The sequence below is a fragment of the Lynx canadensis genome, chromosome A1, assembly GCF_007474595.2.
Source record: "Lynx canadensis isolate LIC74 chromosome A1, mLynCan4.pri.v2, whole genome shotgun sequence".
Lineage (NCBI taxonomy): Eukaryota > Metazoa > Chordata > Mammalia > Carnivora > Felidae > Lynx > Lynx canadensis.
In genome coordinates, this window is record NC_044303.2 from 144,082,374 (window position 1) to 144,099,536 (window position 17,163).

A 17,163-nucleotide genomic window follows, 5' to 3' on the forward strand; every position below is an offset into this window, starting at 1 on the left:
CCAGGGCAGCATTTCCCCAAGTATGCTTTTCATCATACAAATCCCACAAGACCTACTTTAAACACACACACACACACACACACACACACACACACACACACCAAAAACCACATACAATAAATCAGGAAAATAGTGTATAAAATGCAGACCTTTGCTGGAGATTGAAACTACACAATAGCATTTCAAAGGTTCAGAAAGGCTCTAGGAACTTAATGTTGTCTAACCAAGCATTTCCCAAACTTTTTTGACAACAGAACCCTCTACTGACGTAATAATGATAGAATCTGCCAAAACCCACCTACTTCTCCAAGAAACTAAAAGATGTTTTTGAAAGATCTTACAGTATCATTTCAAATGAACAATAATCACGATGCAAAAACACTTATTTTTCTGTGAATTTTTTAAAGAAACTACTTTGTTTTGCTAAGAATGCTCTTCTATCATAACAAGTCCCCTTCCTATACAAGTCCAGCTCAAAGTGTCCCTTTCTAAGAATACCTCCTCACCTCAATCACAGTGGTTTTAAGTCTAGGGCTGGGAAGCTGCGCCCTGAGCAAACAGTACATCCTGAGTTTTGGACCAAAATATTTTGCAAACCATTAAAAAAAACCAAAACTTCATCTTTACTTTCAGAGTAAAGCAGCATTCTGAACCTCCAATGACACTTCAATTAAACTTTTGAGGATAAAAGGATTACAAACCTTTAGTTCATGTAATGAACAACGAATTTCTTCACAATCTATTTAAGAAAAGTGAAAACACCGAAAAGCACATGTATATTCCACAGGGCTGAACAAGAAAAAAAGGCAAAAGCTAATTCTCAATGCCAACAATATACACAAAAGACGACAATCACAACCCAGATTATACTCAGTGGCTCTGCTCAGGATTCCAATTATATAAATAACCAAACCAAGACAAAGTCAATTACTAAATCCCTATGAGCTTAGGACAAAAAACACAGACTGCACTTGCTTCATTAAAGCCTGGTCCTCATGTCGTCTCGTCACACCGTGTAATTAGAGATAACACAGCAAAGCAAAGGACTACCACATGAAGACACAGAAGGACTGTTTTGAACGTATTTATCCTTGGAAGTAAACCCAGGTACCATAGGAAGAAAATGACACTATTACAAATATAAAAACCAGAGCATATTTTATAGGGAAAAGGAATTCTTAGTTTTAGGTTATTGTTTTTTCTTTTCTGGTGAGGCAAAACAGATCTTTAGATAACCATTCATTACAAAGCTGAGTTGTTTTTTTCTTTAAAATTAAGAAGGAAGTAAATTATATTTAATTTACATTATGTATTTGTCAGAAACTGAATAGTAAATACTGTGTTTGGATCATTAAATTTAAATTGTAGTTTAGATAATGATACATTTACTTACTTTTAAAACTCTTTTATTTTGAAATTATAGACTCACAAGAAGTTGCAAAAATACTACAGACTCTGTGTATTCATCACTCAGCTTCTTACCTTTATTTATATTTTGGCTTTTAAAGGGTTAACACTTTTGACAACATGAACAACTGTCAAAAAACCTAATAGGCCTGATGAACACATATTCTTGGAAGAGGCTCTATGAAAACATACTGCTGACTTCAAATACCACTTTTATCACATGAAGGTACCTTAAAAATTGTTTTTCTGAGATTCTGTCACTGTTACCAATCTCTGCCTCTTTTGATGTCCAATGGTTTCCCACTTTTGCAGCTTCTGAAAACTTTAACTTAGCTGTTATTGAAATAAGCTCCCTTATTCCTTCATGTTAATATATCTGGCAACATTAAATGAATAGAAGTTACAAATAGAAATCAACATGCTTGGATTTATTGTAAGAATCTTGAACTCTCTAGTATCCCCAAAATAATGCAAACATACCTAAGCTGGAATTTGTCAATGCCAACCTTTGTAAGGGAAAAAACCATTGTGAAGGAATGACCATCCTCAATGCTCTCTACAGGGTATTTACTGTTATAAGAAGTGGTGGGTCTTATGGATGACTGATGACAATGTGTTGATGAGGGATCGTTATCTTATGGGAATTATCTGATGAATTTTCTAATCCTATACTAGCACCAAACATAAACACATAGTCCCTTTTATCATATTCCACCATCACATCCAAAAGAGCTCACAGTATTTTGTTTAAGACTGTGGGCCATCCATCTCAGCAAACTCAAACTTTATCCAAAGCACATCCTGCCAGGCTGATCGCAAATTCTCTTCCCAATCTGGAAAGCTGTTCCTTTCTAAGAGCTTCCTATATGTGTGGCTGCTCCCTGGAGCAGGTTATACTCAGTTATAGCTTCCAAGCATCTTGTTGGCCAGTCCCCAAAATGCTCAACTAAGTAGCCCCATATATAAATTCTCACTTATGTAAATCACATTTTGCATCTTAGGAAAGGTAGTCTGGAAACATCAGACCCTACCTACTGCAAGGCTAAAGGCAAGTCAAAGCAGGAATGACCAAAAAGAAATAAATCATATTTACAGTTGTCTTTTCTACTAAAATATGACAAATCCTTGTCATTCTAAAATGATGTCTTTTCATTAAACTTTCAACACATGAAATATTACAGTATGATTACTGGCTGAATTCTGTGTCAAAAGAACATGATCTCACATTCTTATAAAAATTTGAACACACTTCTTACCATGGGCATTAGTAGTTTTACTGACAGAAAACTGTTACATAACCCAGTATTACTTTGGACTGTGACCATGGAGAAATTTGGGAGTTAAATTTACCACTTGATTTTAGAATCTGTTAGGGTTGGTATAGCTCTCTCTCCCCCATTTTTTAGTTTTCCAAAAACTAATTTTAATTGTCCTGTTTTATGTATTTGACAATTTTAAGCCACTTCAAATGCTTCTTAGAAGGTTTAATATAAATCATGATTGAAAATGATCAACTCTAACTACAGCATAACCAGATGTCTGATTAATGTGTTAACCACCCTTCTCCAATATACATGGACCCCAGGGGACAATAAAGTCCTATGGTAATGATTTTCAACATAGAATATTCATACAGGTTTTGGATGCTGGAGTCTAATGGAAAATTAATACAAAACACACAAACCTGTTGTATAAGTAATGTGAAACTCATTACTTTCCCTAAATGCATCCAAACAGATGAACAAGATTTTGAAGATTACCTTGTTTCTCATTTAATTAAAACTTTCAAGAAAAAATATTTACAGTGACTTAAAGACTCCTGTATAATACCTAATACATGAACAAACTGGGAGGATGCGGGTCAAATACAGCTGAGCTCCATTCAGCTCAAATTAGGGGAGTCTCTTGACTACAAAACTGTTTTCTTAACACGGGAGTTTCTGCAGGATGTGATAAGATTTGCTGAGCACCATAGTAATCTTTTAAGACACTAATCAAAAACATGAGCCCATAATTAAAAAAAACCCAGAAGTGGTTTTAGGACAACAGGAGCACCTCAGCCACTAAAGTATGCAAGATTCTATTCTAAGCAAAACCACCTGCACAACAAATCCTTCAACAGTTCAGTAACCAATAAGTAGAAAATGTTCTTTAAAAACTATTGTTATCTCCGCATATTCCACTGGATCATTCAACTGTTGTAGTTTAACTATATGGAAAATAGTAAGTTGCCATAACGCTTTTGACTACATGATAGGCTTCTTCTGAAAGAACACTGGTCTGAACCAAGCCTGGTGAACTTGGACCAGGCACACAGTAGGTACTTCTATTACTCTGGCTGAGGAAGGTCTAACAACTGGGCAAATTCCAGTAAGACTTTACAGCCTGGCGTAATAACGATGACCAACATACTCAGTTCTCCTGAAATCAATCCAAGAAAGAGATTACTAAAGTTAAAAATGTACTACAAATACACAGGTCTAAAGCTGCCACATTTGCCCAATAAACTAAAAGCGTCCTTGCCAACCTTAAATTGAACACATCAGCAAATACCACAAGTGCATATAGTCAGATGAATATTATATGTAACCACCTTTGATATTTATATATATACATATATATGGTACTAATCCTCCCAAAAGATTACACTTCTGAGAGCATAATTAAAAAGCACATTCCTCTTTGTTTTTTAAATAGACTTTTCTGTTGAAGTGAATAGAATATTAGAATATTACATTTTTCCTAATGTTTAAAGTCATCAAATTTCTAAACAGAAGAAAAAAGCCTCAAAGAGCCACATATTAGATATTCAAACTGTTCTAAGAAAACAAAATTAATAAAATAACTTGAATAAATAAGAGTGCACATTCAGAACAGAATTCTAGCTTTTGGTCAGCAACATATGAAATAAAGGCAAAAATCTGCCAAGATTAAGGCAGGTTTTTGGTTTTTTTTTAATATACAGTACAATATGTTTTCTTTGTTCCCCAAGTTCATTTAGCATTCACTTTGATGTTATCTAAAGTGCACTGCCAGGTCAAAATACAAGCTTCCTAATTAAGAAAAAAGAGATGTCATAGAAAGTTTCTTTTTAGAGTCTCCCTTATACCTACTAATGGCATTTTCTTTTTGCCTTCACACTTAGTGTAAGAGATTACTGCAATAATCATGACTGTGGACACAAAGCATGATGACTGTCAGGGTGATAGTCGTTGTAAGGAATTATTTTCATCTTCTGCTGGAGTCAATTTGAGTGTTGGCAGTTTCCGAGGAGGAAGTTGAGGGCTTTGGCGAAGATTGTCATCCATCTGTGGGAAGTACAAAAAGTACATGTGACTGATGGCTGTGGCACCACTTTCATGGACTGTGACCTCCTCATCCAAACTATAGCCTAGAAGAGTACAGAACCATATGGTTCCAGGACTGCTCGAGAAACCTTTTTCTTACAGATAATCTCGCAGGAACTCTAAATGTCATACCTCAAATACCAGCTAACTCAGTTTATGTGTACAAGCAATATTGCTCATCCTTGATGCCTTTGCAAAATTATAGCAATTCCACAAAATGAATATTCTACTGAACTCAACCACATCACAACTGGATTTAAGAGGTCTCCTAGTATAGTAAGTGGAAAAGCATTACTTCTGATACACTAAGCTCCAAAGTTTACTAATTATGTTGATGTACAATACCTCATTTGATCTTCCCAACACAACTGTGAAGAAACCATGGAAGACGATCATTCCCTATTTACGTAGCAGCAAAATGAAGCTCAGAAAGGTTAAGAAATTTGCATTAGGTTGCAAAGCTAGTATCAAAAGTTGAAATTAAAACCCAGGTCTTTTTTAAAATTTTTTCTTTAACCTTTATTTATTTTTGAGACAGAGAGAGACAGAGCATGAATGGGGGAGGGTCAGAGAGAGGGAGACACAGAATCGGAAGCAGACTCCAAGCGCTGAGCTGTCAGCACAGAGCCCAACGCAGGGCTCGAACTCACGGACTGCGAGATCACGACCTGAGCCGAAGTCGGACGCTTAACCGACTGAGCCACCCAGGTGCCCCAAAACCCAGGTCTTCTTATTCCAATACTATTATTCTTTCAACTGCACCCCACAGCCTCAGTGAAAATGACCTGTACTCCCTTCAAAAAGACAATTTCTTTTAGGCTGCAAGTATTTAGACCATAGGAAGCTAGGAAAAGAGACAGATAGAAGGAGAAAACTATTTAGACCTAATCCAGAATTCCAGGTATTCCAAAACACCAGATCAGTTCTAAGCCTGCTCTAGAAAAAGAAATTACTATGGAGCATATTGAGAAAATGTCCAAGAGTTTCAGACTTGCCCTCAGGAGGACATTAGCATCCCTGGAAACACTAGGAGAGGAATCATTTAGAACTGAGTCAGGCTGGTGGGAATGCAAACTGGTGCAGCCACTCCAGAAACAGTATGGAGGTTTCTCAAAAAATTAAAAATAGAACTACCCCATGACCCAGCAATTGCCCTACTAGGTATTTATCCAAAGGATACAGGTGTGCCGTTTCGAAGGGAAACATGCACCCCCATGTTTATAGCAGCACTATCGACAAGCCAAATTATGGAAAGGTCCCATATATCCATCGACTGATGAATGGATAAAGATGTGGTATATATATAATGGAATACTACTTAGCAATCAAAAAGAATGAAATCTTGCCATTTGCCACAATGTGGATGGAACTACAGTGCATTATGCTAAGTGAAATAAGTCAGAGAAAGACAAATATGATTTCATTCATATGTAGAATTTAAGAGACAAAGCAGATGAACATAAGGGAAGAGAAGCAAAAATAATTATACGTTACTTATATATAAATAAGAAATACATATATATTTTATATATGTATATGCATACATATATACATTTATGTGTGTATATATATATCCATGTATATATATATACACACACATATATATATCCCTGTGTGTGTATGTGTGTATATATACACACACACACGCACACACCCACACACACACACCCACACACACACACACACATATATGGAAAGAATGGAGTCATACCTTACAAAGCTACCTTTCAACCAGAACACCCCACAAACAGAGTGCAGGGTTCACAGCCTGGTGCTGAGCTCTCTATCAGCTCAACTTCAGAAAAGATTTGAAAGCAGTTGCCGCCAAAGATCCCACACCAACAGCAAACAGCATCTGACTACCCACTTGATAAACAGGCTTTTCCAGAGTTTTGATTATGTGCAGAGCAAAACTCTCCCTTATCTCCTCCAGATGCTCTTATAAGCACAGAGGAAATGTCCTCAGCAGAGATACAAGCAGCTTACAGGAAAGGAAAGAGTATAAAAGATTAACTTTTAACTTTCCAATGGAAAAAAATATTCCCAGTGGACTGCTTGAATCAATTGGGTGTCTTTTTTTTTTTTTTTTTGTAAGAACTAAGTCCCCCAAACATTACTTTTTTTCTTTTTTTCTTAAGCTCTAGATTTTCTGCGCAAATGGCGAACAGTAGTAGCCAATAGGATTTGCTGCTCTTATGTCCTGCAGCCAACAGTAAACCACACTGAAGAGCAGATATGAAACAGGGGTGGGAAGGAGAGTGCCTGATTTAGAGTTAGGAAACGTTCACATGCTGATAATGACCCAAGATCAAAGTGTACAAAGCGGTGACAGGGCCTCTAGGGTTCACCTCCTGCATATGCAGGTATTTCGTGGTTCCCTTTACATGTCTGTCATGAATTTGCCAAATATAGAAAATGAAAACTGTATTGGATAGCCTTCATCCAGCAGCTAAGTGTCGAAAACAATCTGAGTAATCTTTCCATTATCCACACCTAACACTCAATATCTTTCCTCTCATGGGATTTACTAGGCTGGGCTAAGAAGACAAACTTGGCATTCAACGAGCCCACCTAAACTTTAATACTGGTCTTTTACAGTTTTACTGCTCAGTCCTACTCACTTCTCAAGTTCTAACAACACATGAGATACTCTACAAAGAAACAGAAAGGTCATTCCAGAGAGTGACAGAGGTTTCTTGCTACTAGTACTACTAGCACTGGATACATAATTTCATTCATTTGCAGCTTACTAACTGCAAAGCCCATGATGGAATCCAATTTGTAGGGTTCGAATCCCCTTTGCCTCTCACCACCTGAATGATCTCGGGCAGGTAACATACACTGCTCTCCAGGCTTCACTATCCTTATCTGTAAGATAGGACTGACGGAGTAGCTGCACACACAGCGGCTGTGAGGATTCAATGAGGTAACTCGAAAGCTCATAGGACACAATGCCTGTTATTCAGACCTCAAAAACTGCTAGCCAGTGTTATTAGGCCACATTGCCTCATTAGTTAGTGAAAGAATGAAGTATCATTCACTGGCATAAGAAAAAAGGAAGTTGATCAGACATTTGGGAAAAAATGAATCAACTCTCTTGTATTTTTCCAATTAGAATCACCCTTGAAATTCCCACTACTGGCGTGCGTGCTCTCTCTCTCTCTCTCCTACCCGCTTCCTCAGTATCTCTCTCTCAGCAAATGAATGCGACCAAAGTGGCAAAATACCCACAGTGATGAAAAACTGTGGGCAACAATTAGAAAAGAGAAGGATAGAAGAAGCAAAGCAAAACAGTTTATGTAGAAGAAAGAAAAGACATCATAGTGTGATTAACAAGAAAGGACCAGCACTGGTGCTTACAATCTCAAGAAATGTTAACCTTGGGAGACAGAAACAGACAAGCAAGAAGTGTGTTTGTTTTGTCTTTTTTTTTTTTTTTTTTTTTTTTTCCTAAGCTAGGCTTTTGGTCTCCCAACTTGAAAAATACTAATTATGTGGTAAAAATAAGCCCAATACCACTATCAAAGTAATCGAACCACTACTGGCTTCAAAACACTATATTATACACAACTGTAGTAAATGTATATTTGAGCAGCTTTATGAAAAAATAAACTCTTTAAAAAATAAGAGGGTAAAATAATGCATATTAACTATATACAATTAAAGTTACAATATTAATTTCAGAAAGAAAAATACTAAACTACTATAAAATAATGATTGAAGTAAACTTGACCTTTTCAATCAAGTGGATTCCTTATTTACAAGTTGTGTGAGTTTCTGCAGATTTGCGTCTACTGTTTCTTGACCAGCAGGAGAGGTGCCTAAGAAGCCAGGACAGAAATCAGAAAGACAGAAAATTTTGAAAGTCTTTAAAGCTGTTCAGACTGAAAGAATTTTGAGTGTATCCACCCTCCCAAGTACACTGCCCTCCAAAAATAAATAAAATCAAGCAAAGAGGAAAACCATTATGGGTTCAAAGGCAAAGAGGGATAGTAATGCTCCAAAACCAAACGTAAACAAAAGGACTAAATTTGTCCATGAAGTAGACAGCCAAGTGTTATGCAACCAGCCAAGTGATTAGTAAAGAGCACAATGGTCCTCATTTCCTTCTCCAATTTGAGCTGTACCTTTTCCCCACCCGTATCAAATAGGCCTTTAGTCACAGCTATTTGGATAGCTGTCTAAGGCAGGGACTCCCAAACAGCTATCAAACAGGCATCCAAAGTATTTGGAAGAACTTAAAAAATACAGATTTCTGGGCTCTACCCTGAAGGGATTCTAATGCGGTATCTCTGGCTTAGGACTCAAGACTGTATATGTCCTCCGGCCAGGTTTGCTAATCACTGCTCCAAAGTAACAAGGTTGAAAGTGATTTAGTTTCATGACTCACCCCTCTCTCTCTAAAAAACATATAAACCACCATGAAAAATAAACTGTCCCTAAGCCAGCTATCCTTGTAACTGCTGTTTCTTAAAAGGACAATTTCTGCCAACTCTCCCAATACAAATTTAGTATCCCAATCACTTACACACATGGCCCACACACCCAAGGAATCATATCCTAAGTGACAGGTGCCCTCTATTTACAATACCTCCAGTCTGATGCAATCAGTTTTCAAGTAGTGGTATCATGGGAGTGTACCTCACCCAAATCAATCTGCTGCTGATTTCTGTTCACGCAGGAAAATGCTAGAAGCAACATTTAAAATAATTGCCCATTTGCATTAGGATAGATGCTATCTTTCAGCAGGGACTCAATAAATACCTGTAGTTAACTTTTAGAAGAAAATGATCCACTTCAAAGGGGCAATATTTAAAGAAGAACAAGAGGCAAGAAATGTATAAAATCTAGAAGAATAGGCAAAAGGAAAATATCTATTTCTCTATTTAAAATAGAACTAACACATGGGAATAAAGTTGGAAAAATAAAATTTTTTCAAATGCTGTAAGTCAGCATTTAAAGACGATACACAAACTTCTTTAATAAGTCATGAATTTTGCTTATCCATCCTTAGGAGAATATGCAGATACTCTATGCAAACGCAGATTAGCTGAAGAGAAGCCAGCTTACCTCCAAGACTAAGCTTAAAATAACTATTTAGGATGTCATCACAAAAGCGGCACAGGTTGGAGAGCTGTTTCAAATGTTCTTGTAATTGAACTTTAGGAAAGCGTATTTTATAAAGAGGTGCAAGAAAACCAAACACGTAGGCATCCAAGGTAGATGGCCTAAAAATAAATTCAGGATTTTTAAAAAACACATAGGAAAATATTAACTTGGGATCATGTTAAAAATATTTTTTCTCTAATACATTACCAATTCTGAAGTGTACAATATAGTCTTTTAGAAGGTTTACTGCACATGTAAGCTTATAAAATGATGTAATGAGGGTTTTTTAAAAAAAATTTTAATACTCTAACCATTTATTTTATTTAGAAGAAAATTAACTTATAAATTAAAAATTCATCTTTACTTACAAGTGTTATATGAAGATATGAGACAGAGTGGGGATAGTCTTAGATATTTTAAATTCATATATATAGCATGTCTAGTCAATTTTTGATTACCATGGACAGAGAAATTACTATAGTAATTCATTAAATCTTTTTTTTTTTTTTTTTTTTAAAGCAAAACCTCATGGGTGGGAGGGGTGGCAAGAGGACTTGCTTTAAATAACTACTCATGGACTATATGCATACAAAACACGAAAATGATTTTTAAGGGAATGCACTCACGTATCTCCAAAGAAAAACTGAGATGTTCCCAATCTGTTTGACAGAAGATTTAGGCACTCCTTGGCATCTCTGTATATCTAGTAAGGATGAAATTACAACTCAAAGGTAGAACAGATGCTCTAGAAGTCCTTCTAAGCAGGCATCCAGGATGTTCATCTCTGCTGTCTCTCTTGTCCCTCCCCTGGAGGGACCTTGCTCTGAAAGTAATCCCAACCATACCTGAGCTTCCACTTCTCGGAGGTGGTAAAGGGGAGGCTCTCCTTTAGTCAGGAGAATTCTATTCAGTGCTCCCTTAGACATCCTTCCAGGCAGGATCAAACTCAAGGGAAAAGGAATTCGTGAAGCAAACCATGGCTTTGTCACAGCAAAGTAATTGTCACTCTCAACCCAGAATGTGTGAAGCTACAAAACAAAACAAACGAAAAACGCAAGCATGTTCTTTTATGAAAAGAAAGGTCATTTAAACAGTGTGAAAGTTTTGAGTAAATATCCTTATATAAAGTGGCTTCATAAAACTTTCCCAATTAGAATGACTCAAGGATGAAGCAAGATTTTAAACATGTGGATTTGTTGATTGCTATATCCCAGGCACCCAGAACAAGGCCTGGCACATATGTGCTCAATAATATTTGTTGAAGGAGTGAATGATAGTTAGCTAAATTCTATACATGGAGGAACAAACTCTGTCTTCCACAAATAATTTTATTTCCAAAATGACAGTATCTTTCATGTTGTTTCATGTCTTAGCTGAATGCTAACAGAACCCAGTTTCACAGTAACATGAAAGAATCAAAATTAATTCATAAATGAATTTCCTCCTTTAAGCCTTTTTCACTATGTTCCTTCTAAATAGATTAAAGCATACTTTAGTAGGTCAACTACAATGATGTATATTCACCAATGCTCACCACTGCAGGAAGAAGCTTCTCTTCAAGGAGAGCAATGTAAGCCAGTGTATCTGCCCCCTGTTTTGCTGAGAGTTCATAATCAGCATTATATTTCTATTAAAAAATATAAAACCAAAAAACTTCAGAAGTCAAGGGTATCCCAAAACAGTGAAGTTAAATTAATTAAGATTCCTATTCTTCCTCAAAAATGGCAAATATGATATTGAAAGGCATAATGATAAATACAAATTCAATGACAAATGCCGTTTAATGCAAATACAGTTCTTAGCACATCCCGCACACAGTAAGGTCAATAAATATCAGCTACAATTTTTTATTAATTGATATTCTGTGATTGTTTACGACCTAGTTTAGCGCATGGCATGTTGTACCAACAATAAATAGAAGTTATTACCTTTAACAATAAGGAAGACGTTCTAATTGGTTGCATTTTTCCCCATGAAAAAAGAAAGAAAACCTTCCAAGTTAGAACAATTCTAAATTTTGTTGACCTAGGATTTATTTTTTCAAGAAAAGTATTGGCAAAACCAATTACAACTTTTGTATTTATAAAAGTCTTTACATGTTTAAACATTTTGTATGCATTATATAAATCTTTAGATGCTCACACATTTTAGATACCTTACTTCATGGGACATTTAACTGCAACTCTCCGGTGAAGCGCTTTTTAAAAATAAAATAGGTGCTCGTTGATGGGAACTCAGATGCCATATGCAGCAGAAAGTGAGTGGCAGCTTTCACTCAAGTGATAATCATATCAATAAGTGTAATCATAAAGATGGCTTCATTGAAGAACCTGCCTATTTCTAAACTTCAAGAAAATCCAAAAAAGTACATGAAAATATAAATTGAGTGTTCCTCACTACATGACTTTCAAATCACAGTAAAACTCATGATTCAGAGCGGTAATACTCAAGTCTCTTCTTATGTCAAACTCCAATTGTCTACTGAGTTGGTAAAAAGAATTTAAAAAAATTCCCCAAACCTTACAATGTATTTTTTTTAAGTAACATGTAGGGAACAATCTACTTCTTCAAAAGGAACCACCCACCTGTTTTCTCAAAAAGTTTAGTATTTTCGCAGGCTGAGAAACAATGTTGTCTTCAGTTGTCAAAATTGGTACATCTCCTACAATCAAAAACAGTTTACATACAAGGAAACATTTCTATTTGCTCTGAAGAGATTGCAGTCCCCTAAAAACCATACCAATTGCACATTCGGAGGGGGCAAAATGAGTAAGCTCATCTTAGTTTTTTGCAATTTCACAAAGCAGGTTGTAGAGAACAGTGCCGTATTCCATTGATCTGACTTGTACTTTACAATATTACTCAGAATGCCCAAACCGTAAGCAACACACAGCCAAAGTTATGGTAAAAAGAAACTAAAACCCAAGGTACTCCATGGCTATATGCTTCATAGCTTTAAATTCATTTATGGAGGTTGGGGGGCGGGGGGAAGTCTCTTAGGAGAAAATTGTGTTTACACTGTACCTCTTGAACCTCTCCAGGTGTTATCTATGACATTGACTTTCAAGGGTGCACCAGAAAATTGGCGTAAGCCTGAAAACAAGTTGGTAAGAAAACATTTAGACTGAGTACGTAGTGCAAATCTGCAAGCACCTTTAATTCACAGCCCGGTCGCCCTAAGGCAGAAACTCCTGACACCGGGGCTGAATCCCTCTCCGGAGGTCTAGCCGAGGAAGCGCGCGCCAGCTACCCAGCTTTCGGGGACTTTTTCCCCCCAAAGGTCCGGGGGATGCAGAGCGGGGCGCGTGCGCAGCCTGCTTTGGTCTTAAGCTCCACCGCCCAGAAAGCTTTGCAAGGCTGAGTGGGCTCGCAGGCAGGCGGAGAAGCCTTGACTCTCCCGCCAAGGCCTCGGCGGGGTCACAAGCCAGGCTTTTGACTCCACGGAAGGGAACCCAATGTGGTACAGCGAGAAGCTCCCCGGCCGGTCTCGGCCCTGCAGCGCCGCAAGGAACCGCGGCGAGCAGCGGAGACCAGGCCCAGCCAGCCTCGCGCTCTGGCCCCGCCCATCTTTCCTGCGCCCTGGTCCGCGAGGCGGCCTCACCATCACCACCAGGGACTCGCTGTGCACCGATGGGAGCCCCCAGCCACCTCCCCAGCAACTGAGCTCCAAGGGGGCCGCCATCTTGCCGGGGCCGACCTTTGTTACCCCGGAAGTACTTAAACGCTCAATTTCCGGCCCGGTGAAACACGGGGCGGGGCGAGAGGAGGGAAGGGTACCTTTAGACTGTGAAATGCGTCAAGAGGTGGAGGGGTTAAAAGCTCTCTTAGCCTCAGCTTGGCCTGATGGGTAGGAGTCTTGGCCTTTGAGTTTGACCCCCCGCCCTCCCCGAGAGTCTTAAAATATTTATAGGTACCTAAAGTGCTCCCAGCCCTTTGAGAATTACTACCTTGGGCTTCAGTTAAGCCATCTGTAAAACAGACATGATTGTTGTGTTTAAAATTATGACACAGGGAGAAATAATTTGACATACAATAGGCACTCAATAGTTCAACTCTTTCCTCCTTATATTTGGCTTTTGTCTCTTTCCACTCTGAATTATGTCACCCTCAAGTTCACTTGGTCTGCTCTCCTTAAAAGTAATCCTATTCCTGAAATTTGTGAAGTGAATTGCCTTTTTTCAATCTGGATATCTCCTTTTCCCTGCCATTGCTCCTTCAAAAGTGACCTTAGATGTCACCTTCTCCGGGATGATTTTACAAAGTTAGGAAGTTCCTTGTACATACTTAAATTGTAGCTTCTATTCCATACAGATTTTTTGCCTTTCCCTATCCTTGAAAACTCCTTGAAGATACAAAAGGACTGGCTTCATAGATGTGAGACCTTTGCAGTCACCCAAGTCCCCATGCTTAGAAGGGCCCACAATTGCCTTACTGTTCTGCTACCATTGTCTTGAAATTCTTAACTTTTGAACAAGAGCCTTCCATTTTTATTTTCTATTGGGTCCTAGTGATTGTAAAGCCAATTGAGTCTGTGGGCATGAACTAAATGTTTGTTTTTTGGTTTTTGGTGTTTTGTTTTTTTTTTTAATATCAAACTGACAGTTTCTCAGAGAAACTGTCAAAGAGGAAAAATGGCCCTTCAGAATGCCATGATCCTAACATGCTTACAGAGTGTGGGAGTTACACCTTGGGTGCTGGATCTTCTAGAAGGCACAACAGTCTTTCTGGGGTATCCTCTCAGTCACTCCTCTGAATTCTTTGCCTTCCTCTGTTTCACTAAGTTAGTTGGGTCCCCTTAAGTAACTGAAAGCTCAAAAGAAACCTCTGCAAATTCTCATAAAATTATAATTCGACATATAATTGCTAGGTACTCCCTAGGGTTACATGGTTTATATAGCTTATATGGCTATCTAAATTTTTCCTCTTTCAAATGCAAGAGTTCTCAGAAATGAGAAGGGTAAAGTATGTCAATGGTGAGAATCCATTAAAAATACTTTATAAATGGGAAATGCTTAACATATGTACCATTGAAACCAAGTATCAAAACATTTATTGAGTAGTTACTGTATGCAAGACACAGTAACGCTCTAGGAGAATACAGAGATAAATAAGACATGAACTCTATCCTCAGGAATTTATAGTGCACAAAGGAAAGATACAACTAAGGGTAACAAGTCATATTATCATGAGTAAAGGCAGAGATATAAATGAAAATACTATAGAAGCACAAACCAGAAAGGTTTGTGTCATCTGTGGAGGCTGTCATCAGTGGAGGCTGTCTCTTCAGCCTTCAGAGTAAAGAAAGTAATTCAACTTTCAGACTCAAGAAATAAGACCTCCCTGTTTTGAGGTTAAAATCTTAATCCATAAAGCTCAGAGTCCATATACTGCAACCGAGCATTTAAACTGTGAATGCCCTGAGTCTTGTTTGCAAGGTGGAGGGGGTTGGGCAGTGGATGCACATTTTTTTGTGGACACATAATATAATTACTCAGTTCAGCCTTCTCCCTTATTTCTGATGTTACATATGACAATTTCGTTTGCATTAAAGAGAAATTAAATATCTCCTCTTAGCATTGCATTCAGACAGAATAGCATGCTAATGCATCTGGTGAGAAAATCCTTACACACAGGTTTATCTGTGTCTATTTAATAGCAATCTTTTATTGTTGCAATTCCTCCTGAGAGTCTGTATTTGCTAGGTTGAATTTTAAAACCCTAGCGCAGCTGATTGCACAACCAGGCTGAATGTTGTTCCAGAGAACCACACAGAAAGCTGAAACCTTCAGGAATTATGCCTGGTATGGATAGTTGGCCCCTGTGCCTTTTTTGGCTGCTAAAGCGTGTTGTTCAGAGTTCATCAAAACCATAATTTCAGATTCCTACCAGGAAGCTATTATCTGCAAAGCATTCACATATGTGGGATAACTTGAATCACAGCTTTATAATGAGTATTCCAGACAATGTTTTCCCTTAAAAAGAAATATTATTTTGAAAAGAAGGACATTAAAAAGGGCCTCATCTAGTGACAGTCATGTGAACTCAGGGGACCTGACCTTGGCATCCATTTGTATCCTTCATGTGTTTCCTAACTTGAAAGCCATGGTGTAAGTTGTATTAGGATCTTTTTGTTTGGGTGATTAAGAATCTGTGAAATGCCCCTGTCAACAAAGATGAAAGTTTTGTGATAAGTGATCAGAAAATATGGTCCTTTGTGGAAAAGGTAAACCAAACAGCCTTGACTATCTCTTTCCACTCTGAACATCTATAATTTAGTTCCGTGTTCGGGTATAAAATCCTTGGGGAGGAAAAGCAAACACTGAGTAGAAGTCAGGAGTGTTGGTTTCTTACTTTGCCTCTAATTAACGATAAGACCTTAAGCCAATCATTTTACCTTTATTACTCAACTCATTCACTTATAAAGTAAGTGAGATACTGAAATACTATCATGCTATGTGTGATAAGCATTTATAATAGTTAACATTCTTGCAACAATTTCTACATGACAGAAACTGTTCTTTGTATCTGACATAACTCATTTGATCTTCATGATGACTCCATAAGGTAGGTAATGTTATGTTCTCCTGTTTCCAAGGAGAGAAATTAAGGCACAAAGATGTTCATTAACCCTTCCCAAGTTCCCTAGCCAGTAAGTGACAGAAGTAGGATTTGAACACAGATAGTCTGGGCTCATACTCTTAACCACTGTGTCATACTGCTGGTAGCCTTCTAAGTAGTCCATTAAAAATCCTAGCTTCAGTCAAAATAAACCTATCAATGCCATGATAGTACTATCATTACCTGTTTTAATAATATTTTTTGGTATTAATCCATTAAATAATTTCCTTAAGCAATTTCTGTATGCCAGCACGTTGCTGGGCTATCAGGGAATAATAACTTATGTTCACGCTTTCCTAGGGATAGGTGATAAAACAAGGCCTACATGTTTGAGGTAAGTAGAGGTGATTAGGAGTACCATTTTGTCCAGCAGACCACAAGTCTAATGTGATTTTAGACAAGAGACTTTAACATACTGCACTGCATGGCAAAGGCCTAGTGGAAGAAGTGGGACTTCAGCTGACCTGGCAGGAAGGATGGCTACATTGGATTTAGATTGGCACAGGGAAGAGATTCCACATGAGCTATGCTACCTTAGTCAAGGCATAGTGCTGGGAATGATCATGGCAAAGAATCTTCAGTAAATGGATGCTGAATTTGATAACAAGACTGATCGGGATGTTGACTGACTAACTTAAGAACCAGAATTGGTGATGTTGGAAGGCATGGATATATGTAGTTT

The 17,163-nt window shown here is 37.8% G+C and overlaps 1 protein-coding gene across 1 annotated transcript; it reads right to left on the bottom strand.

Annotated features, from left to right (window-relative positions):
* Positions 1–687: 687 nt before the first annotated feature.
* On the bottom strand, positions 688–13,545 carry MTX3 (metaxin 3). The gene is given in 10 exon segments (XM_030322100.1): positions 688–4,715; positions 8,488–8,501; positions 8,504–8,575; positions 9,825–9,982; positions 10,490–10,566; positions 10,709–10,891; positions 11,398–11,490; positions 12,449–12,525; positions 12,888–12,956; positions 13,200–13,545. Coding segments are annotated over 10 exon segments (1,200 nt in total). The 3' UTR covers positions 688–4,604.
* Between the last annotated feature and the right edge of the window lie 3,618 nt (positions 13,546–17,163).